This window comes from Hyaena hyaena, unplaced genomic scaffold, assembly GCF_003009895.1.
Source record: "Hyaena hyaena isolate Hyena2069 unplaced genomic scaffold, ASM300989v1 scaffold_328, whole genome shotgun sequence".
Taxonomy (NCBI): domain Eukaryota; kingdom Metazoa; phylum Chordata; class Mammalia; order Carnivora; family Hyaenidae; genus Hyaena; species Hyaena hyaena.
The window spans coordinates 906,416-930,395 of NW_024080958.1; the positions used below are offsets into that span (position 1 = coordinate 906,416).

The window sequence follows — 23,980 nt, forward strand, 5'->3', positions numbered from 1 at the left end:
TGGCCTTTCCATGCCGTGGCCCTGTCCCTCTTCGGCCTGAGACGGACTGGCAGCGTGGCCTGTGGCCGCATGCAGGGAGATCGCTCACCTGACCCGGAACCCATCACGCAGCTGTATCACTGTCCTGGGGCTCCGAGTGGATCGCGATGCTGCCAGAGATGGTGTTGAGTGCTGGCGTGTCGTGCCGGAGGACACAGCACGTGCCCCTTGCTGACACTTGAGTGAGCTTTGCCACACGTCCCTTAAAAGCTGCCGAGTGTGGCACCTTTAACCAGGGTTAACGTTTGTCGTCGATCCCTCCTGCTGCTGGCGAGAGCAAGGATGGGACCCAGAACAGAAGAGGAGGGCGACCAGGAGGAGGGGCCGAAAAGGAGACAGACGCTGTCTGAGCCTGAGTCCCCAGATGAGCGAGAGGAGTCTGCTTGTCTCCTGGACTCGCTTGGTCCTTTGGCAGTTAACCCGTCTGGACCTCACTTTCCATCTGGACAGTGGGACGCTGTGAATAAATGAACCGAGTTATGGGAAGCGCGCAGCACCTTGCCCGAAGCCCAGCAGATACACTCCTGTTCGGGGCCTCGTAACAATGTTCCAGCCGCGAGGAGCTTTAGGCATTTGGAGAGCATAGGCGAACGTGGGAGGGCGAGGCCGGACCCACACCACATCCTCAGGGACAGAGAGCCCAGCCCTGACTCCTGAGTGCTGTCCAGGACCCTCTCTGCTCCTGCCCTCCCCGCGCATGCGCTTGGGGGCGCAAACCTACTCCCCAGAGTCCCACGTTGAAGTGTAAACTCCACAGTATTTCAAGGTCAGTGCTGATGTTTATTTTCTGTCATTTTTACCAGGAGGCGGTTAAGGCAAAGGGACAGATGTGACAAAATTAACTAACACCTCCGCCACGGGAGAGTCATTTCTGTTTGTCAGCTGTTCCCAGGGTTCTCTGGCTGGAACTTGCTGGCCGCACAGGGCAGAAATGGGGCTGGCTGCTCAGGAAGGCTAGCGCAGTGCCCGTGCACCGGGGCTGGGGAGGTGACCTCTCCGTTCCCTCCAGCTCTACAAGGGTGAAGAATCAGCTATTCTGATTCTGATAGTCAGCGTCATGGAGACAGGTCTATATCGCAGACCGTGCAGCTGGTGGTGGGAAGGGTCTGGCTACAGGTCTGGCTATAAGCACAGTCAACAGACCCCCCCCCCCCCCAAGGCCCCTGCACAGCGACCACCCTGTGGTTTGGGCAGCTGCCTGCCTGACTTGGACTCACACAGTACTGGAGCCCCAGGGACTTCAGAAACGGATCTAATGCTATTTGTGTCCGGCTTTCCCACTTCATTGTGTCCAAGTCGAGTGTTAAGATGGAATCCTACCATATTCTGCCTGTATCCACACTAGTCTGCTGGGCCTGGCCCTCAGGCATCGCTAAACCTGCCAGGGATGTGTTCTGGCACACCATGGTTTTCGAATCTGAACCCTTCCTTGCTGACACGCCTGACATCTGTCAGCTGTGTGCAAAGCCGTTTTCCATGATGCCGCTTAGCAGCAGGATTTGGGAGAAGATGGGTACATCTTCTAAGATGGGTGACTGTCCCAGGCTGGGCCCTCCTTAATGTCAGGCACACTAGGCATCTTGCAGTCAGATGAGGAAACAGAGCTCAGCACAGGGAGGAAGGCCAAGGCCGCCCCTCCCTTGGCACCGGCCAGTCAGCCCAGCTAGACGTGGACTGATGCAGAAGCCAAAGAACGCAGCCACCGGTAGCAGAGGGGCATCCAGGCGGAGAATGTTTAAAAATAGCAAAATCGTCCCAGTTTCTCCACACTGGCTTTGCTTCAGGTGAGCACAGGGGGCTTGCGGCCCTGGTGCAGTACGGTGACCCCTCTGAAGAAAGGCTTCCAAGGACCCCATTCCTAGTTCTCTGTTTAAACCCGCCCCACAGGATGCTCATGAGAATACGGTGATAGAAGCCAAGGTTAACAGCACCTTTATGGGCCTGCAGACTTTCATGAATATCTTTGAGATGCTCTCTCTCTAAACGTATCTCTCTTTCAAAGTTAAAATTTGAGCTTCCCAAGTCCTATTAAAACAATTTACTTGGAGAACCTCACTAGCCTGTAATTACCTCTCTTTCTCCAAACCAGATTTCTAGGAATTGGTGGCGGAGGTGGAGGGAGTCTTTGATACAGAGTGTTTGTTTTTAGATAGCACTTTTTGTAGTTGAATGAGGGAAGATTTCAGAGATCGGAGGTTTTATCCAATTCGTTTCCGTTAGAGAAAGCTATGGAGAGTGCACCTTCCTTCTTCGCTCCCCCACCGAAAACGGAGGTGAAGCTGGACTCCCACACAAAGTAGGTAACTGCACATTGTTGACTGACACCTGGATGCAGAACCGGGTCACCCAGCGCTCTTCGATTGTAACATCCTCCCTCGTGGAAGGAAACGACCTCAGTTTCTAGACTCTTATCCCAGATAAGAGCAAAGACATATTCTGTCTACTTTCCTGTACTCTGTGGTGGCTGGAGCTCAGCATGGATTCCGCCTTTTACCCTTTCTTCCCAGTAAGCTTTTCGAGAAATGGCTAAAAGAGGTCTTCCAAGATTCTTTTCTGCGCAGTGAGCCAAAGAGGGTGCGTTCTATTTCTCACTTGGTAGGTAAGAGAGCGTACCTGCATGCCGCTCTCGGCGCCAGCGGAGGACGTCTGACCACCCTGGGGTGGGACTTCACACGTAAAGAGCTTTAGTTGGGAGCAGTGGCCTTGCGTGACGGACACTTGCTTTCCCTCACAAGCGTGTGGACCTGAACCCTCCCCCGGTGCCCACAATTCTGCACCAAAGCCCTCTTGTCACGGAAGCCATGGAGGTCACAGGGACTAAGGAGCTAATTCCAGAGTGCCCACCCTGGGCCAGCTCTACGCTGTCTTTCGGGACAGGGAGACGAACAGCAAGCCCAGTGGCATGTCACCGGGGCATACTGGTTGCCCTGGTCCACTGGGTGTGGGGCTGGGGTAGGGAGCCCCCCGGGTCCCTTCTGCAGCGGCGCTTCTTACCTACTTGCTGTATTAGGTCATCTTTCTCTGCTTCCTGCTACTGCCCCTGCTGTCCCCTGCAGGCTCCACCCCTACCTGCAGGGGGAGGCAGTGCGAGAAGATAGCTGTGATCAGGCTCCGTGTGTCGGAGTCCAACCTTGCGCTGAATCCGACTTTGCCTCCGGCGGGTTATTTAGCCTCTGGATCTCGGGGGTTTCATCTGCTGCACTGACCTACCCCCCCCCCCCCACCCGCCATAGACAGAGTGGGGTTAAGATACCGCACACGTAGGGAAGGGTATAAAAATCTAAATCTCAATGAACTTCACAAAGTGCACACGCTGGGGCCCTGACTGCCCAAGTCCAAGAAACAGGACTATTCAGCCCAAGGAGAACCACACCCTTCCTCCTGAAAGCATGGATCCACCAGGCCTGGTTTTGAACTTTATGTAAAAGGAATCCTACGGCGGCATGTGCCCTTTTGTGTCTGGCTTCCTTCTTCAACACTCTGTGAGCCCCCCACGCTGCCGTGTAGCAGGAGCTTCCGCTGTCTTCTGCCGATGCCACGCTCTGCTGTCCCCTAACGAAATCGGCGATCCCTCTAAGGCTCCGGGTGCAGACACAGTCCTTCCTCCTCTCTGCTGGAGTCACAGAGTCCTTGCGTGCGCGTCACCTTGACGACATGCAGCCCAGCGGTTTTCCAGAGCACTTTTCCCACTCTCTCCAGCCACCCCTGGGAATGTGGGTTTGCTTTGCCCAAGTGCACTGAGGTTTGGCACTTCGCAAACCTCCATCTCTGTGTCTCTCTTCTCCACATGGCTGTCATTCCGTGCTGTCACGTTAAGCCGCTGGGGGTCGCCACTAGATTATCAAGCTGTCGAGAACGGCATCTCCAAGTCCTCACAGCAGACTGGGCTTGAGTGATGTTATATCAGGACAGCAATTTCTGCCTCTTCTGGAATCTGCCACCGCCCTGTTAGCATGTACGGAAACCCAAGACCTTGCTCAGCTCACCGACTCGATTTTCCAACTTCTGTAACTTGGGGTCAGACCTCCCTTCTAACTCTCCATCTTGGGTACAAAGCAGTTGTCTCCACCGGTGGAAAGAGAAGTTCTTTGTTTTGAGTGCAGTGACCAGCCTGGCTTTTTTGTTCCAGGATCCAGGAAGGCTTTCATTTGTTCCCTTTGATATAAGTGGCTGGACTGCCCCCTCTGGTAGTTTAAGCTGTAATTGCTGAGTAAATACATGTGTCAGAGTTGAAAAGTCAGACATGGCTCGGAAGGTCAGGCCTTTGTTTGGCCACAGAGCGGCCTTTGTGAGCTGCTGGAACACAGCCTGTGCCGCTCTGCCTGCCTGGTGACCTTGGGCCGACGTGGGCGGCAGGCTCACAGTGGCCCGTATGTTCCACTTCCCCGCTCTAGGTCAAAGGTGGGTGAAGCCTCCGCTCCCCTGGGTAGTTCCAGCAGCACTGCTCTGGGGTCAAGTTTGGGTCGGGATGCTAACGGTAACGTTCCAGGGTGGCCCGGTTTTGACCAGTTTTATCCTGAACAGAGAGCTATTTTACAGCTAAAATTGAAATGGCGATCCCTCTTCTAGGTTCCGGGGGGGGGGGGGGGGGGGGAAGGGCAAGAAAACATTTTCAATATTAAGGTGTCCCCACCTAAAACACCTTAAGCCTCTTGGCATTTGTCACCATGAACGCGATTCTAGATGCCAGGAGAGTGGGCGTCAACTTCCACGGCACCTGGCTGTTTTCCACTTAATTTATCCACGTTTCATGATATTTCATAAAAGCACCTGGCATCCCACGCCCTGAGAGAAGTCTCTGGTCGTATTCAACAGCTGAAGAGTGGAGTTACACTGGAGGGAGGCTGAGACTCTGTCATGACAGCGGGCACCCATCTCCAGGGCCCTCGGTGCCCGGCTGTGTGGGTCCCTGAGCCCAGGTCTCCTTCCAGCCTCTTCAGAGCCCTGGGGCCATGACTCACGACGTGGCCTCGTAAACGGTGGCCCTGCTCTCCACCGCCAATCTCGAAAGGCTGGAGTTCCCTCCTCTCTTGTTCTGTTTAACGCGAGGATTTCTCAGGGGCTGTGGCCGTGGGGTTGGGGGTGATGCCCAAGGAGGGACAGAGTCCAACTGACCCTCTGCGGGGGAGGCTTCACCCTCCAGCACCGCCCTGCATGGCCGCGCTGCCCTGAGGTTGGCAGGGGGATCTCCCTGTGCAAAATGTGCTCTTGGGACTTTGAGGACCCCCGGGCTGTGTGTTGAGTCTCTTAAGGAACAACAGGTGGATTCCGTTGGGCACAGAAGCACCCCGGGCTGGCGTTTCTGCGCCATCGTCTGGCATGCCTTAAAACTCCGCGCTCCGGGGGTGCCTGGGTGGCTTAGTCGGTTAAGCGTCCGACTTTCGCTTAGGTCATGATCTCGCGGTTTGTGGGTTCGAGCCCCGCGTCGGGCTCTGTGCTGACTGCCAGCTCAGAGCCTGGAGCCTGTTTCAGAGTCTGTGTCTCCCTCTCTCTCTGACCCTCCCCTGCTCACGCTGTCTCTCTCTCTCCTAGAAATAAATAAAAACATTAAAAAAAAAAAAAAGACTCCACGCTCTGTACAGCAACTGGATTTTATCTGACCTGCTAACTCAGGCCAATTGGGTGCAATTTGCTGGGGTTGTGCAGGGTCTGGAGGCCCTCCCCTGGCCCCCAGGGAGGGTATGAAATGCTGCGTTGATCAGCAATGCCTGCCAGGGGTGAGGGGAGGGCGGGGGACAGGCGGGTCACATGTCCTCCCTCCCTGGAGCTGGCATCTGGCAGGAATGAGCCCCGGGCACTGACTTTTCTGTAGCTCGTGTCCTGAGACACCGAGTCCTCAGAGACTGCCAGCAGGGCAGCTCAGCCTCTGAGGCCAAACCTGCCTGGGTTCAAGTCCACGCTCCACCGCAGAAGCTGTGAGACCCTGAGCGCTGAGGGGGCCTTTCAACCCTGACAAATTGGGTACTTACTCAGCAATGCCACTGACACTACCAAGTGCACAGTGTAATCCTTACATCCAGGGACGAAATTAAACCCTCCTCAGGTCCCGTGATAGAAAGGCTGTGTGCCTCTGTTTCCTCATGTATAAAATGGAATCACACTAGTGACTGCCTCACGTGGTCACTGTGTGGATGAAACAGTCACTCCACATAAGGTGCTGACCACGGTCAGCTATGTGCTGCTCCACAGCCTGACCCCTTCCTACGGGAAGGCCACCGGGCTTACCCCTTCAAGGCTGCCCTGCTCCTACCTACTGCTGCCCCACTGGTACTGACCGCGTACCACTCCCGGGCTGCCTTTTCCCGATGCGTAGATGGCCCTTCCCCGATAACAGCGGTTCCCTCTTACGGAGGCTCCCTCTCTATCGAGCAGGGCGCTAAGCCCTTTATATCCACCACCTCACAGATCTTTCAATAGACCTACTGCACCCATTTCATGGATGAGGAGACGCAGAGAGCTTAAGGGGCTTGCCCCAGGTCACATAGCAAATAGCAGAATCAGGATCTGAACTCTGGTGTCGCCTTGAGAACTTAGTTTTTCTCTCCTGGTCAAAGCTTTTCCTTTGGTCAGGACCCCTCCCCCTCCTTGTTTCCGCCTGCCTTTTCTTAGCGCCGATGATTTAGATCATCGTTATAAAGGTATTCCGTGTAAAGCTTTTTTTTATTTTATTTTTAACGTTTTTGAGAGAGACAGAACGTGAGCGGGGGAGGGGCAGAGAGAGAGGGAGTCACAGGATCTGAAGCAGGCTCCAGGCTCTGAGCTGTCAGCACAGAGCCCAATGTGGGGCTCGAACCCACGAACCTGAGGCGAATTTGGACGCTTAACTGAGGTATCCAAGTGCCCCTCCATGTAAAGCTTTTTAAAAAAAATGTCCAGCCCAAGGATTTCAAAGTGGTTTTCACAATGGATCGTGTGACCAGAAAGCCCTTTATCATGGTTTTATGCAATTTATGTACTTCGTGGATACTGGATTTCTGAGTATATTTATCCTGTGTCCCTTCTTCTAACTCAGCTTTCAAGAAATGGCTAAAATGGGGCTTCTGAGTTTCTTTACTTAGTGGAAATGCATGATAATATGAGATAAAATATTGTATTAAAAATATGGGGGGGGCATGCCTGGGTGGCTCAGTCAGTTGAGCGCCCACCTTTGGCTCCAGTCGTGATCTCACAGTTCGTGAGTTCAAGCCCCACATCAGGCTCACTGCTGTCAGTGTGGATCCCACTTCAGATCCTCTGTCCCCCCCCCCACCCTTGTCCCCACTTGCGCCCTCTCTCTCAAAAATAAATAAAACAAATAAAAATATATATGGGCTTTCCTTAAAAGAAAAAAAAAGTGAGTCTGTTTTATTTGATCACATGCACACCATTAACAGGCCAAATGCTAGGCACTCCGTGATTCGGATCATGTCAACAAGACTGGCATTAACAGCCTGGAGGGCCCTGAGCATCTGGGAGGGTGGTCAGGGCATGCCTGATAGTGGGTCTCAATTTAAAAAACAAATGTAATGTTTATTTACTTTTGAGAAAGAGAGAGACAGACAGAGACAGAACAGGAGCAGGGGAGGGACAGAGAGAGAGCGAGACACAGAATCTGAAGCAGGTTCCAGGCTCTGAGCTGGATGTCAGCACAGAGCCCGACACGGGGCTCGAACCCACGAACCATGAGATCATGACCTGAGCTGAAGTCGGATGCTTAACTGACTGAGCCATGCAGGAAACCCATGGGTCTCCATATAAATGTGAGCAATTAATATGAGAGAGATTTTCCTTCCGTAGAACAATGGACCCAAACATTGCCCCCAACCTGCCACAGAGCCGGAAATGTCAGGAGTGCATGGGGACACTTTCAGAGGATTCCTGCCTCCCTGGTCTCCCGCTCTAGGTCAGCACCCCCCCACCCCACCCCTTCATTCTAGCTCGAGGAACGGTCCTTTACCCTGTCCCGATCTGTTGTTAGAGGGGGTCCCTGACTCGCTGGCAGCACAAGGGACCCAACGCCCGGCCCCAGAATGCAGCACGCTGCCCGTCCTTAGAGGTTCCCCGGGGGCTGTCCTGCTGGATCAGCACAGCTCTATGGGACTCCCCCCGATCCCCCTTCTGTGAGAATTCCACGTCTCGCTGCTTAAGAAGAACGCGACCAGAGGAAACCCCAAAAGTGACATAGGAGCTGGGGAGAACCAGCAGAAGGAAGCTGGCGTGCCCTGAACCGGCGATGACGGCAGGGACATCACCATCTGCGACGGACACACAGTGACCTCACGGCTGGGTCCTGCCTGCGTCCCTGTGGACTCCTTCAGGGGCACGGCGAGAAGATTCTTTTTTTTTTAATTTTTTTTTTAACAACCTGCACATGCACATGTATTTTATGATTATAACGGTTACTGTCGCGGTCATCATTAGTGGCAGTATTTTGCTCGGGCTGGTTAGAGTTGGCTTTAGCGGCGGTTAACTAAGAAACCTCTCCCTGGGGCGCCCGGGTGGCTTAGTCGGTTGAGCGTCCGACTTTCGCTCGGGTCATGATCTCGCGGTTTGTGGCTTCGAGCCCCGCGTCAGGCTCTGTGCTGACTGCCAGCTCAGAGCCTGGAGCCTGTTTCAGTCTGTGACTCCCTCTCTCTCTGACCCTCCCCTGCTCACGCTGTCTCTCTCTCTCTCTCCTACAAATAAAATAAAACATTTAAAAAAAAAAAAAAAAAAGAAACCTCTCCTGGATGTAGCTGGTGGTGTAACCAACAGGCACGGGATAACTAGGTCCATCTGAAGACGGTTCAAGTGAGAGCTACTGCGTGGCGTGTGCGTCCTCTAAATGTATACGGTAGCGTTGGCGAAGCCCTTCCCGCCCGCCAGGAGTCTCGACATGTGCCCCACCTGGCAGGCTCGCACCAGCTCTCCCTGCACCACAAGCTATGAAAAGGGAAGAAACACAAAACAAAACAAAACATGGGTATGAACGTGATCAAGCTTGAAAGGTAAACAGAAAAGTGAAAAAGGTATCAGGGCCACAGGTCAGGTATTCAGAGGCATCTCTGACCCCCTAAAAATAAGCCAAGAATGAAAATCTCCAGAGGAAAACTCTGTACAAATAGACAATATGTCAAAAAATCCTGCTAATAAAGAAAATAAAATTGGGGTGCCTGAGTGGCCCAGGTGGTTAAGCATCCGACTCTTGGTTTCAGCTCAGGTCACGATCTCACAGTTCGTGGGTTCGGGCCCCGTGTTGGGCTCTGTGCTCACAGCACCGAGCCTGCTTGGGCTTCTCTCTCTCCCCCTCTCTCTCCCCCTCTCCTGCTCATGCCCTCCCTATGTCTCTCTCACTCAAAATAAATAGACTTAATAAAAAAAAGAAAGACAAATTAAAATGGCAGAAACAGCCCCCTCCTGTTATCACTCAGGAAAATTTTATCACAATGATAAAGCCAGTTGTTGGTGCAAACCCTGAAGACTAGTTTCTCCTGCCCACTGCTGGTGGGAGGGGAGAGGGCTGTCGTCTGCCCATTCTGGAATTGCCTTCAGAAATACTGATCAAAAGCCTTTAAAATGTCCATTTCTTTTTATATAACGATTCTAATTCTATAGCTTTAATCGGGGAAACAGAGGCGTGCAGGAAGTCATGTGTTATTTACATAATTAAAAGGTTGTTTTTTACTGCTTTTCTTTTTGGAATGAAAGGCAGTGTCCCCAGGGACACATATTAACACTTGCTGAGCACTTCCCAGAGGCCAGGCGCGTCTCTCAGAGCTCTGCCAGCATCGGCTCACTCCTGGACATGCTCACCACCTACTAGGCCTCGTGGAGCAGCCCCGTGGCCTGATGGGAGAACAGAGCTGCTCTGGTCTGCTGTCAGGGTTGCCTGTAACACAAAACTCCTTAAATGGCATCCGTTTCTCTAAAAATGAGTTTCGCGGGCGCCTGGGTGGCTCAGTCAGTTGAGTGTCTGACTTCAGCTCAGGTCATGATCTCACAGTTTGTGGGTTTGAGCCCCACGTCAGGCTCCGTGCTGACAGCTCAGAGCCTGGAGCCTGCTTCGGTTTCTGCGTCTCCCTCCCTCTCTGCCCCTCTGCCGCTCATGCTCTGTCTCTCAAAAATAAGTAAACTTAAAAAAGAAAAACAGAGTTTTGGTTTTCTTGGCTCAGAAATCTGGGCTGTCTCAGCAGTGGATTAATAACAACAGGTAGGACTTACCGAGAGCTTTCTCTGGGCCAGACAGTATTCTAAGCACATTGCATGTTATTAACACTTTGCTCTTTACCCAATCCTATGAGGTAGATACTATTCTTAACCCATTCTTAACTCACTTTTGCAAGAGAGGAAACTAAGGCAGAGAGAGAAGTGGCTTGCCCAAGGCTGAGGCAGCCAGTAATGCAAAATCAGAAATGCCAGGCAGCCAGGCAGCAGGCTCCAGAGCTCATGTCCGTTTCTTTAAATATTTATTTCGAGAGAGAAAGAGAGCAGGCAGGGAGGAGGGAAGAGGGGTCAGAGAGGGAGGGAGAGAGATGGAGGGGGGGAGAGAGAGAGAGAGAGAGAGAGAGAGAGAGAGAGGCTCCCAAGTAGGCTCTGTGCTGTCAGTGCAGAGCCCAACACAGGGCTCCATCCCATGAACCACAAGATCATGACCTGAGCCAAAATCAAGAGTCAGATGCTTAATCGACTGATCCACCCAGACACCCCCAGTGCTTGTGTTCTTAACTAGGTTAACCAGGGCTTGGCTGGAGTGTGGACTTGGAACAAAGCTACCAACAGTGCTACCCCTTGGCTCGGCTTACATCTCAGAGCTTCCTTCCTAGGCCTACTTCCTCCACGGGTCTCCATGGTGGCAGGCCTGAACACCGCACTGGCCTCACAGCTTGCCATCCCAGCAGCCCCAGCCTAAGTCCCAGGGACTGATGGGTCTGGCTTGGACCCTGTGTCCTCCGCGAGGGCAGGACAACCACAGAGACTACTACAGAATGGAGAGAAAGTGGCTTCTCAGAGGAAGGGACGTGCATCTACAGTGAAGGCCAGTTAACCGCGATCAAGGCTCAAGGCGGAAACTGCATAACGGAACTCCTGCTACCTGCCAGGTGTTTGCAAGGCACCAGGGAAGCCGCCAAAACATGGTTGTTTCCCACCATCCGGCAGGAGAGCGCAAACAAAAGGAAAATTGCAACCAGAATCCTTTCTGGAGCCCCAGGAGGAGGGGATAACGAACGGATCAGGAAGTAAGCAGGATCTGGAACGTCTGGGAAGCACAAGTTCGTAGCAGTGTAAGTAACGACCTGCTTGAATGCACACTGCATGCCAGGCACCAGGCTAAGCAATCAGTACACATATGTCTCCACTCTGATACCTATTGTGTCACAGATGAGGAAGCGGATACTTCGAACAATAAAAGAACTTGCCGAAGGACCCATCATGACGGAACCAGGATTCAATAGTCCATGAACACCCTGGATGTAACCATGTTGCTAAGGAGAGCCAGGAAGGGTCACAGTCAATTTCATTTTTCCCCCATAAGTAATTGAAACTGAAAATGAAATCCCTTGGTTGGTAGCAATCTGATATCGGTTATCTATTATTCGGGTCCACAGAACACACATTTAGGAACTTATTTAATTGGTCCCAGCAATGAAGATGTGGTCATTAAATATTGGACCTTTTCCAACCTGCTTTTAAGTATCATCAATATGGTGTGCAGTAATGCCGTTAAAAATCTCAGAGAAAGAAGGCTCAAAGGATTTCAGATCCAAATACAAAGGCCCTGAACCCATCAAAGGGGAAACCAGATCTGACCTGAACATACTACATATGGAAACCCTGGAATAGCAGTGATGCTCTGGGGAATATTCAGTTACAAGGGAGACCCAGCCCTGACCTTTCTGCAAGGAGACAATCAACAGAAGACTGTATGTGATACCAGAAATTCACTTCCTGTTCACAAGTCTTTTAATCCCGCTTCAGAGAGAGAAGAGGGGAGGCCAAAGACCCCAGTTGGCTTTGAATTGATGAAATCTGGTTCTTGAGGAGTCTGAAAAGAAAAACAGAACCAAACAAAAAGGAGGTATTGTGTAGACAGGCTATGTGATCTGCCCAGCTGTTAAATCCTTTGCTCCTAGGGGTTGCTAGAAAGGCTGAATAAATGTCAGGCAGACACTTGACATTCTTACCCTGAATATTTATTACATCTCTTCTGCAAACACAACATGTAGAAGATACCAGAGTTCCTACTAATTCAAACTGACTTCCCTGGCTTACTGGGCCATCCACCCCTGTATTCAACGCACCTGGAGCCACTCTGCCTGCTCCCCACACACCCCAAGCAGAGCACACCGCCTTTATTTGGTGCTCCCATAACCCCAAAAACAGTATTTCTATTATGGCCTCGTACTGAAATCGTCTCCTCCCCGAGATTCTAACTCCCCTCTGTCCTCAGCCGTTTAGCAGATACAGCTGCTTGGGAAATGTTGACCGAATTAACGAAACTCTTCTGTACCTTTATAAGCCCTAAACTACACGGTAGTAGGTCTCCGTGGTCATCTTTGGTCCAGAGGCTCCTCGAGTGCAACGTCATGTCTTATTTACCATTATCTTCACTGTGGAGCGTGGTGCCCAACAGTCTGCAGCGAATAATAGATGCCCAGTAAACGTTTCAGTGATTGAAAGCAAAATTTCTCAACACACGACACACAGGGCAGGGGGAGGAAGGTAATTCACGGGACTACTGACGGAGAAGAATTGTGAATTGGGTACCCAGTCTTGTTCGGTCAATGAGCGAAAGAGAGAGTGACGGGAAACCGCAGTTTTCTGGGCAAGAACAAACATGGCTCCCATGTTCCTGGCAGGCTATATTTCTCGAGAGTCAGGAGACGGGGGTTACCATGAACCACACACGGGGGCTTCCCACTTAACCCCCACAACAGATCCAGGGATAGGCAGGGTGTAACCCCCGCGGTGCCAAAGAGGATACAGGCCCCGAGAGGTTTACCTCTTGCCCAAGCCCATCCCAGCGGAAGGGGCCAGGCCCGAGGCTCGGCAGCAGGCACAGGGTCCTCCCGGGGCTGCCTTGGACCCTTTCAGGTCTAGCTGGCTGACTCCTGAAGAGGAGGAGCAGGGAAGAAGCCGGAGCCTAAGGCGTTTTGGGCACGGGGGGCCAGGGGAGGCTCCATCCGCAGAGATCAAAAGGAACCAGGCGGCGCCGCACAGCCGCGCATCCCTGCCCCGCACGCATTCGGCGGCATTAATAAGCTTGGTCCTCCCGGGCTTCCGTAGGTCGGAATCCGCGGGGGAAACCTCCGGCCGGGCGCAGGATCACTATTCTCAACTTCAAATCACGTTTGCGTACTTGAGCACTGAGACTGAGCCCCACCCTAGAGTCTCACCCACTAAAAGCTCGAAGACTGCATAATCTCCATCCTTCACAGCAGCGATCGCCTCTGCCGGGGAGCCGATGGCGGAAGTTCCGCTCGTGACGTCACTTCCGTCGCGCTGCTGGGCGTTGCCAAGATGGACGCTTCGCGGGCTCGGGAGCAGCTCCGGCGGCGATACCTGTTCCCGCGGGACACCGAGGCCCCGCCGGACAGCGAGGGCCACGCCGGGCCGGGTGAGGCGCTCCCCCCGGGCGCGCCCCGAGCTGCGCTGAGGTGTCCGGAGTCGAGGCGCCCGGAAACGGCCGGCCCCGCGGGCCTCCCGCAGCCCTGCGCTGGCAGGCGGGACCAGGGTTCGGGTTTTCAAGGCTTGCCAAGTAGTTTTGCAAGTCGGGTATTTAGCGTCCTAAGAGGTTGCTAGTGATCGCGTAGCCCCGCGCAGCTACCTGCCAGCTGCGCGCCAGGATTCCCAGGAGAGCTGGTTTTAACACCTGTTTCTTTTTCTCCATTAAAAAAAAAAATACCATCCGGTTGTATTTCTAAGAATCTACCAAAGAATCATACTCGTACCAGTACGCGAGGACGTCTGTGCAAAGTGAAAATATCTAATTGCCCATCAGCAGAGAGCCAGTTAAATACATTTGGATGTACTCCTGCATGACAGGCAGGCAGAATGTTCTCTTCCCATGTGGATGGTTTTCAAAGGGAGGCGCAGAGCGAAGTATGCTATACCACCATTTGGGCACAAACCGAACGTGTCATGTGTGTTCACCTGTAAATGCATAGACTGTGAAAGAGTTCCATAGAAGTTGATATTGGTAGTTGCTTTGGGGTTGACAAATTAGGGTTGAGGGTAGGAGGAAGCGGTTTCATTTTAGGTTTTTCTGTCCTGTATGTTGTAAATCGTGCATTTATTACCCTTTAAAAAAATAAACCGAGAACGCATCATGCCCAGGCATTCTTATTTGCAAATTCTGAGGCTATTTCCCAGAATTTGTATTGTGAGCAAGGCTCCTGGGAATTCTGATGGTTTGCTAAAGCTCTGGGATCTCAGATGGATACCAGTGGTTCTCACAAGAATTAAGAGGGGGCATGTCACTCAGCTGGGGAACTTGTTAGAAATAACTCATCACACCCAACCCCAGCCACCTATTCTTTCAGATTGGGTCTCAAATGGAAGAAATTTGATTTGTCCATCGCCTGTCTAGACAGTGCTATGCCAGGACTAGACCTCCCGTGTGCCCTGCGTTGCCTCAAAAGGTTGTGTTTGTTTGAAACAATTAAAATACGTAGTTAAAAGTGTTTGGGGAAATTACAAGTCCCATTTTGTGCTCTAATGTCTGCTGCCTCTCCGTTTTTCTTAAGTAACAAGACTAATTGCTTTCCTTGGCAATATATGAAACACAATACTAAAATTCCAGGCAATGTATGAAATGTAATACTAAAATCCTAGGCAGTATATGACACATAATACTAAAATTCTGATACTACCAGATGGTGTAACGTCTTTCCAAAAGACGGTAATATTGTAAATTTGATTTTAAATTCGATTAGAGGGAAAAAGTTGACTCTACTAAATCTGTCTTGTAGCAGGTTCCTATTAATTATGCAAATACAAACCTGTTTTGGTGGTTGTACAGAAGAACTTGGTACTCTTATTGGAGAGAATCTGGTTTTGGGAAAGCTCTAGGAAATTATTTTATCTGGCTTAAAATAGGTGTTCTTTTTCCTCATAAATTTATGGTAACCTGATAAGTTGAAATCTTCCTTATTTGCAGAAGTTTCAACTGCGGTTGAGAGAAAGGAGAAACCTCTTCCAAGACTTAATATCCATTCTGGATTCTGGATTCTGGCCTCCATTATTGTGACCTACTATGTTGACTTCTTTAAAACCGTTAAGGAAAACTTCCACACTAGTAGGTGAGAAAATTTCATTGCTTCGTGATTAAGCACCTTTGTCTTATGTATGATGGTCTGTTTTGTGAGTTGAATTCTTCAAATGCCTAGAAATCTCTTACTTCCTGCCAGGCGCCGGTGTTGGAGGTACTAGTGACACAGAGTGACACAAAGGTCACTGGTGGCCAGGAGAGTGTGTGCTTTGGACACGCACAGCAGAGCGCATGAGCCTGGAACGTATTTCAGTATGCCTTTCAGCACAGGTGTGTTGTAGGACGGAGCAGGCAGTGAATTTAACAAGAACCTGATCCGTTTGTAAAACATGGAAGAAGAAAGGTTCTTACTGACGGTCCCTCTGAAGATAAAGTTCAGGAGCACCGGGAAAGGAGAGTGAGGACCCCGGTGGGTGAGAACCGGGTCTCAGAGATTGTTGGCAGAGCGTAGTTCCACCTAACAAGGTAACTACAGGGAGTGGTTGAATTAGAGTTGATGCCATTTGAAGGAGGAGTTGGGAGCTTTGAGACTTGATGTCAAATCGTCCATCATTCACGAGGACTGAGATCTCCAGTATATCAGGAGTTGATGGAGGGGGGGCAGAGGGACAAGGTTTTGAATCATACCTGAGTCCCAACCTGAATACTGAAGAGTGTTCCAGAGCCCCCTGCATAGCAGAGCCAAGAGGGGGAGACGTTGGAGAGCTTCAGAGCCGGCACTGGGAGCGGTGACTTGCACTGGACGCGAGCTCAGGGACCAGCAGGGCTAGAAGGTACAGGTAGGACTGTTTGATCCTGTGTTCCCATGGGGGTGACACGCGGTTTCTTCTCAGAGGCCTTCAGGACGCTGACTGCGGAGAGCCGGGAGGTATCGGGACTTATTTAAATCGTCCCATAAGAGCTTATTCCTCTCTTGCCTTATTCCCACGAGCTAGAGCTTTCCTCAGACACTCCCGTCTCCCTGCCCTTTACCCTTCTCGCCCCTTCCCTGCTGAGTTTGGGCTGAAGAACCAGCCACGTGCTGAAAGCACCTTTCTCTTGGGAGCCAGCTGTCTGTGGGAAGCCCAGATTCTGGTCTGCTTTTCTCTGCCATCACTTCTGGGGCACAGCCCTGACATGAGAGGGCCTCTAGGTTTTCATACTGACTTGGAACCTGGCGGGTCCGTCTGGGCACCATCTTCCTACAGCCCTGTCAGGAAAAGAGCTGACCGTTGACCTCGTCAGCCTAAGTCCGGTGTGTCTCTCAGTTGGTTTAGAGCTCGGGCCGGGAACAGAGGGAATAGTTACCCTGCACACTGTGCCGGGAGCGGAGGCCTCTCCGTTATTCAGATACGGCACGAGAGCCCGAGGTGTGTTTGGCCGCGGTGACTGTGATGAAGAAGGCACTCTCCTAGCCCCCCAGTAGCCCCTTTCAGGCCAAGATGGGTGAGTAGGGCCCGCGGTGCCCTGTAGTGTATGCCCAGGGTGCTATGGAGCACCTAGAAGGGGCACCTCGTTCAGCCCGGCCTCGGGAGGTAGGCCTTTTGGAGGTCTTAGGAGACAGAGGAGGATTTCCATCTTTGTCTCCCTATTTCGAGTATTCTCACTAACTGAAGGAAATGCTGCCGTAAGGGACAATCGGTTACGCCTCTGAGGTGTCGGGGGCACCTGAGGTAGTTAGTGGGGCGCCAGGAGCACATGCTGTCCTGTAGCAGAGCCGGGCTGTGGGGCCGGAGAAGGAAGTAGAAGTCACCAGTCTGGCCTCAGAAACATGTCACCTTAGGGAAAAAAGACCTAAACGGATGCCCAAAGGCTGAGGATTTTGAGTGGCACTGTATTCTTGTCGAGGGCCTCGGAAAGCAGGGGGGAGTCTGAGCAGCCGTCGGATGAGGGCCGTACCCAAGAAGGGGTGCGGCTGCCCTCTGCTTCCTTGCAAATCCACCTGAAGTTAATTTCTCATTTCCTGCCCTGCTGTTAGCTCCCAAGTTCAGAAGCTTGAGGCATTAGGGTTCTTCAGATCTATTCAGGGCTGTAAGACGGTGTTCAAGTACAGGAGAGACAGGTCAACGTCAAAGCGAAACATGACGATGCATTGGAAATCACAATTAAAAACAATTTTTTTAAAATATTTATTTTGAGAGAGAGAGAGAAAGAGACAGAGTGTGAGTGGGGAAGGGACAGAGAGAGAAGGGGAGACACAGAATCAGAAGCAGGCTCCAGGCTCTGAGCTGTCAGCACAGAGCCCCATGCAGGACTCGAACCCATGAACCGCGAGATCATGACCTGAATGGAAGTTGGACTCCTAACCGACGGAGCCACCCAGGCAGCCCTGGAAATCATAATTTTTAAGAAAATCCTGGTCGTGTGTGTGAGCCGAGGAGCTGGTTAAAACTACAATGGAAATGACAAGCCCAGAGGCCTGGGGTCTTCCTCATATCCACCCCGAGTCAGAATTTGGGAAACTGGGGGGGGGGGGGGGGGGGGGGGGGGGGGGGGGCAGATAGCCTCCCTGGGGAACGTGGCAGAGGGACTCCGATGCCAGGCGGAGGGGCGCTGATGTCCAGGCGCATTTTGGTTCAGGAGGGTTTTTCAGCTGTTTTCTATCCTCCGCCCAATCTGGATACAGTAGCCGCACCGGGATTCCAGGGGAAGTTAAAAACTGAGACAGAAGGATCCTGACCAAGCAAGGAGGTTACCATAACTCTGGAACAGTGTCCCTCAACCTTCGTTACCGCCTCCTGAGGAGCCTCCATGACATCTGTCCTTCCTACTTGCCCCCCGACGTCCTGCGTGAGCATCTGTGCTTTGTGCATACAGAAAGCGGAAGATGGTTTCTTCACTTCGGAGCCGGTACTGCCCCAGTTGAGAATGCACGCAGGAGCAGAGGAGAGGCCTTTGAAGACCCCGTGTCCAGAGGGACACAGAAGTGTTCTTTCATCGATCACAGCAGCGGAATAACGCTTCTGCGGGCGCTCACTGTGTGAGGAGCACTGTTCAGACCGTGACACTCACAACTGTTCTGTGAGGGAGTCCTAGTAACATTTCCAGAACACCATGCGGCTAAGTGACTCGCTCAGTAAGGTTAGCCGGGCTGGGGCTGAGACTCAACCCGGACGGAGATTTGGAAGGCCATGCTCCAACCACGGAGCTATCCCGCCTCTCATAACTAATCCCAGAATCGCAGTGTCATTCAATGCCCTAAAGGAATCTGGAAGCTTGGCCATGGCTGGAAGTGTGCTCAGTGCCTGTGTGACTTTGACTGTTCTAGACCCCCGTGACCCCTCTCTCGTCTACACAGAACAGCCATCTTCCCCCTACGGAGAAGCGAAAGATAACAGGGATGTCGGGAGACAGGAAAAGGGCTTCGTTCCCCAAATCTGGCCTCCTCCCACAGCCAGCAGGGGCCGAGGAGGCTGCCTCACATGTACTGAGTTAGCTCCTGGGTAGAACTCCAAGTGAGGAGAAAGCCTCTGCCCCTTGGAGGAAGACTAGAGACATTCTAGAAAAGGGGGTGTGTCACTAAGGAATCTGTTCCGAGAGACAGTTCCAATCTGGTTTCCGGTGCTCCCGGAAACCCTTCTTAACGTGGAAGAGTTCATGGCACCCGCTTCTTATTGTCACACTCAGAACTTGAGGAAGAGACAGGAAGCTGCTGTGTTTCCAGCCTTGTGGAAGGAGACGCATCGCTGTGAGCGGATCTGTGCTTTGGGAGCTGGTCCGTGGAGTGTAGGGAATGCACGGCTGCTCAGAGCCTCACTCTCTCCCCGCTGCACGTGCTGGCCTCCTCCTCTCTCACCCCGTCGCCCGTCCGATAGAGGCCATCTGAAAGCGGGGGTTGGGGGACCATGGATCCCTCTGGGCCCCTTGCTCAGTTGATCTGCATAGAAAGTGATTTTTTAGTCTGTCAGTGAAACCTTTTCTCCAGACACGTGCCGACTCACTCATGCCGGCCACCGTTATCTGTTTGGTCTCCACAGTTGGTTTCTGGCCGGCAGTGCCCTGCTGCTCATCAGCCTTTCTATCGCGTGCTACTGCATCCTCTACCTGGAGTGGTGCCGTGGGATTGAAGACTACGACGCCAGGTACCCAGCCTTGATACCCATTACAACCGCCACTTTCATCGCGGCCGGCATCTGGTGAGTTCACTTGGAAATGACTAAGGGGAATAGTAAAACGTGATTTGATCAGGTGCCATTGTACATGGTACGAAACTTAAAAGAAGAAGTGGGAAGATGGCCCGCTGTCATTGCTAGTCGCAGAGTCCCTTTCCAGTAGGGTCATTCTTTACGTGTTTAGCTATTTAAAACACAGTGACCTGCCATATACGTAGTCTGCATTTTGCTTTTTAAGTCGTTTTCATTGTGCAACGAGGAGGGGGACCAAACCGACGAGACTCTTAAATGCAGAGAACACACTGAGAGTCGCTGGAGGGGTTGGGGGTTGGGGGGAGGACCCTGGCTGGGTGGAGCACTGTCGGTTATACATAGGGGGTGAATCACTGCATCCATTCCTGAAATCATTATAGCTCTATATGCTAACTAACTCAGATGTAATGCATAAATTAATTAATGAAATCGTTTTCATTGTGAAATGTAATACATACAGAAAGCGGAAACAGCTGAAGTTGTCCCGCTGAATGAGTTAGCCTCAGCACTGGCGAAACCCCACCCAGGTCAAGAAGGAGAATCGTGTCAGCCCCGTAATCCCTTTCTGTACCCCCCGCCCCCGCCAGGGCACCTTCCTTCCTGCCTGTGGACGGACACGGTCCTGACCCGACCCATGTAGGACTTGCTTTCTTTCGCATCTCTTAAATGTTCTGTTTTTGTTGTGTCTATTTTTTTTTTAACTTCATAGAAATGGATTCTTATGTTACATATTCTCTTAAATTTGGCTGTTGACACGCAACGTTGTGTCTGCCACCTGTTTGTTACTGTCATGCTCGAAACTTCAGAACAGACAGAAAGCTGCCATCTTTCCTGTATTGTGAAAGAAAACGAGCCCCACGAGAAGGGTTGTAGTTTGGACGGTGCTTTATGGAGTGTGTGTGAAGCCTCACTCTTCTTCCTGCGGCGTGCCCGTCGGGTCTCTGCCGTGGATTAAAAAAAAAAAAAAAACACTGATTTTTTTTTTTTTAATGTGTATGGAAGTGTACTCGCTCAATGAAGAAAAATTGGTTCATTACAGGAAAACACAAAGGAAATAAATCACCATGATCCTTCCAGCCGGAGAGAACTATTCTGTATAATGTTGTGTATGTTCCTCTAGCTTTTTTCCTTTCTCTATGTCAGTTGAATTTGGATTTTAGAAGAACCAGATATTTTGTGCCTATTCCGTTTAAATGTATGCTTTTTATGATTAATTTTCTGTCGTTGAAACTGGAGGGCATTGACGTGCATCACCTCGTGGTCTGGTTATTCCCGGCCCTTCAGTGATGTGTGTAGACGGGTCTGCTATTTTACGTTATAAGAGTAAGATCACCCTGGAAAGGTTATTATTTATTGTTTTTAGAACAGTAGGATTTAAAAAGTTCCGTTGTTTAAAGTTCCATTTATCGAACTATTACGTATTAAATCCAGTAATTATTTAATTGACTGTAGCTTTCCCTAATTAACTTCTGGTCTTACGAATTCAGTCCGTAAAAATCATTTGCACGGAGAAGCTGTCCTCTCTTCTTACCCTGGTGACAGGAATAGCGTTTTTTCTCAATGGAACATTTAATAGCAACTTATACATGATTACTTGTGTCATTCTGTTTCTAACAAAGAATTATTTGAAACTGTGTCTTTACTCTGATCGTTGGACAGCAGGTGGGTGGTGGACTCAGGCTGCAGCCATTGTCACTGATGGTCCGTCACAGACCCTGACTTTGAGAGACTTGGGTTCCTGGTGGGCCAGCTCTCAGGGGAGGACCCTCCGTGGGTCGGGCCCAAGTGCTTTCTGAAGATTTGGTGATGTCTCCAGGACTGGCTCAGTCACCTCCCTGGGACACGTGACGGACGCACACAGCTGCTGCCTAAGAGAACTTTCCCAAACGGAGTAAAAAGCGGGATCTCAGGACACGCGTGTAGATGACAGCTGACTTGCCAACCGGTGTGTGTTATGCTTTTCAGCTTCAACGTTGCCCTGTGGCACGTGTGGTCCTTTTTCACCCCACTGGTGCTGTTTACTCAGTTCATGGGGGTCGTGATGCTGATCTCACTCCTGGGGTGATTTCCAGAGGTAAGAGTTCTAGAATGGACTTTCTCATACTGATCTCACTGAGACGGTGCGTTTCGTGACAGTTTCCAGGTGGCACAGCAGTGGCAGACTCCGTATCAGCTGTGCCTTCCGTCAGCTCCCAGGTCAGAGGGACCGAGACCCCTTCCCTTTTGCATAATGTGGTTCCCCATGACTGCTTGCTGGGTGGGGCACCCGCCCTTCAGAAACGTCAGGAAGGTAGTATTTACACCGCCCAGTATAGATACGTTCCCACAGTAGGTCATTTTCTGCCCAGGTCTGCTCCTGTCACCTAGTGTGCACCCGACCACTGGAGCAGGAACATAGGAAGAACAAGCACTTTTACCCCCTCGAACGGTGCTGGCTGCCTCATAAGATTGGACGGATGACCTGTCAACCCTTTCCTTCTGTGTTACTTACAGAATCTCTTCCTCCCCGTGGACGACGGCCCCCCTGGGCCTCCCTGGGGCTGCTGCCTTACATGGCAGGGTCTACCTGTCAAGTACCAGAAGACTCCTTTATCAAATAATATGAGAACAAGCACCCCCTCTTCGTGCTTAGACCCTGGTGCAAAACCCAAGATAGGGCCTCCCTTCACATGACTGACGTCAGAGCTTGGAGGAAATCTCCATGCCTCAGTTTACAGGGAACGCCCAGAGAAGTGAACGTTCATATGATTAAGTAAAGGATTGGGGTGCGTTTCTACTAACAGCCCGTGCTCCCTGTGGGGTTCTAAAGGAGAGTCACTGTACCCAAATAAAGGAGGAACGGACATGATCCCGTCGCTGCCAGGCTGCAGGTGGTCGCCAGCATGTGTGTGACTGCGTGGAGGCAGAGAGCCCTCCCCCCCGGCCCCGTGCTGTCTGGGGCCCTCCGGCGTCTCTCCCTTTCTCTGGGTCGGCGTGTGTCGCCACAGGATGGAGCCTCATCTGACTGCGTGTCCCGCTTCTCCCCTTCACCCGATGCCGTTACAATGTTGGCTGTTCGGTTTTCAGGTTTTACACACTTTCAGGAGCTTTTTCCGTCTGACATGAGCTTATATTTGGTAACGGAGAGCCAGAGAGCGTCGCAGGCATGGGGACTGAACTGTGCTTTTTAAACAGTAAATCCAGCAGTTTATGGGGCGCTTGGGTGGCTCAGTCAGTTAGGCATCCGACTTTGGCTCAGGTCATGTCTCACTGTGAGTCTGAGCTCCACGTCGGGCTCTGTACTGACAGCTCAGAGCCTAGAGCCTGCTTCAGATTCTGTATCTCCGTCTCTCTGCCCCTTCCCTGCTTGTGCTCTGTCTCTCAAATATAAAATAAAATATAAAAATTTTAAACAAAAAAACAGTAAATCCAGCAGCTTAAAGATAGAATGTCTCATTCAGAAAATAAATGCTGGTTTTCTTTCAGGTTTAAGAGCGCGTCACTTTGACGTGAACGATTGAACACCCAGCTGGCTGACCGCGTCGCGGGCATAAGGGCAGAGCTGCGGCGTGTTCCCGTATCTCACAAGCGAGTGGCTTCCTTGGAAAAACTGTAACGCTGCAGCCTGGCTGCGATCAGAATAAATTCGATTTCATTTGCCTGTCCTCAAACTCAAGTACTTATGACTGAATTCTTCAAATTCAGAATAGAGATACTCTGTTCAAAATAGAAGTAATTAGTGTGCGGTGTTAATCCTGTGAGTCATTGGAGAAAGTATTGGTGTAAACATTTAAGCAGAGTTTCACGTAGGTACGTGGTGTCCTCCCAGGATGGCAGAGGAATTGCTCACCTGTGACCGGACGCGATCCCTGGCTGTGAATGCACAGGAACGACCATGCCGTGTGCCTTTAACTCAGCTTCTGAGGTTACGACCTCATTTTTACAATAGTTTTGTTAGTGAGACGGCCATTGGGAAGATTTTCTATGCTCCTGTCACTTTACATTACGTCATGTGTAAATGACTGGGTTTCTAGCATTTGTTTAACACGGGCACTTTTAATCATTTCTAAGTACATGTACTTTTTCCTTAACATTTAAATAAACTATTTTTATAACCTTCCTGTGGGTTTGTACTACAGACCGGAGCATTCGTTTTCAGCTATTAGCACGGAGTTCACTGTGAATCTGCTCAGCGCTTGCTTTGGAGAACTCGGGAAGACAGACACTTTCAAATGCAGCCACATTCACATTAAACCTAAAGGTCATGGTCATGGGCTTTGTGATGTTGATTGTCATCTCCCCCACAGAGGGACTTCTGAGGATCTAATTCAGTCCCCGCAGGTGTCGGGCTTGAGTCACACCCACACTGACCTTGAAGGGACCTTGGGCAGTAATGGGACCTTGAGTAGTAATCTTTCTCGGGCTGGAAAGTGGGGGTATCTGTTTGTAGGGTTGTGGCTAGTAGGACTAAGGTTTACAAAACACCTGCTACAGCGCCTGGTACACAGTAGGTGCTCACTCCATTCACGGTAACGGAGAGAGAAAGCAAGCCCAAGAGGATCCGGGATCGGGGCTGGGGAGAGGCAGGCGTGATTCGCGGGCCGCGTCAAGC

General features: G+C 51.3%; 1 protein-coding gene and 1 long non-coding RNA gene across 3 annotated transcripts; one reads left to right on the forward strand and one right to left on the reverse strand.

Moving 5' to 3' along the window:
- Window positions 1–8,373: 8,373 nt before the first annotated feature.
- Window positions 8,374–13,469, reverse strand: LOC120242997. The gene is made up of 3 exons (XR_005531199.1): window positions 12,506–13,469; window positions 8,739–8,940; window positions 8,374–8,497 (listed from the first exon to the last, which is right to left on the reverse strand). It is a non-coding gene; the product is annotated as an uncharacterized LOC120242997 (long non-coding RNA).
- An 8-nt stretch (window positions 13,470–13,477) lies between these two features.
- On the forward strand, window positions 13,478–23,487 carry TMEM128 (transmembrane protein 128). Of its 2 annotated transcripts, XM_039248983.1 has the most exons (5): window positions 13,478–13,612; window positions 15,155–15,296; window positions 19,222–19,380; window positions 21,355–21,463; window positions 22,855–23,487. In XM_039248983.1, exons 1-4 carry the CDS (start codon window positions 13,516–13,518, stop codon window positions 21,452–21,454), a joined length of 498 nt encoding a protein of 165 aa, XP_039104914.1. In that variant the 5' UTR covers window positions 13,478–13,515; the 3' UTR covers window positions 21,455–21,463; window positions 22,855–23,487. The 2 variants fall into 2 exon arrangements, with proteins under 2 accessions (XP_039104914.1, XP_039104915.1); XM_039248984.1 differs by lacking the exon at window positions 21,355–21,463.
- The last annotated feature ends 493 nt before the right edge of the window (window positions 23,488–23,980 follow it).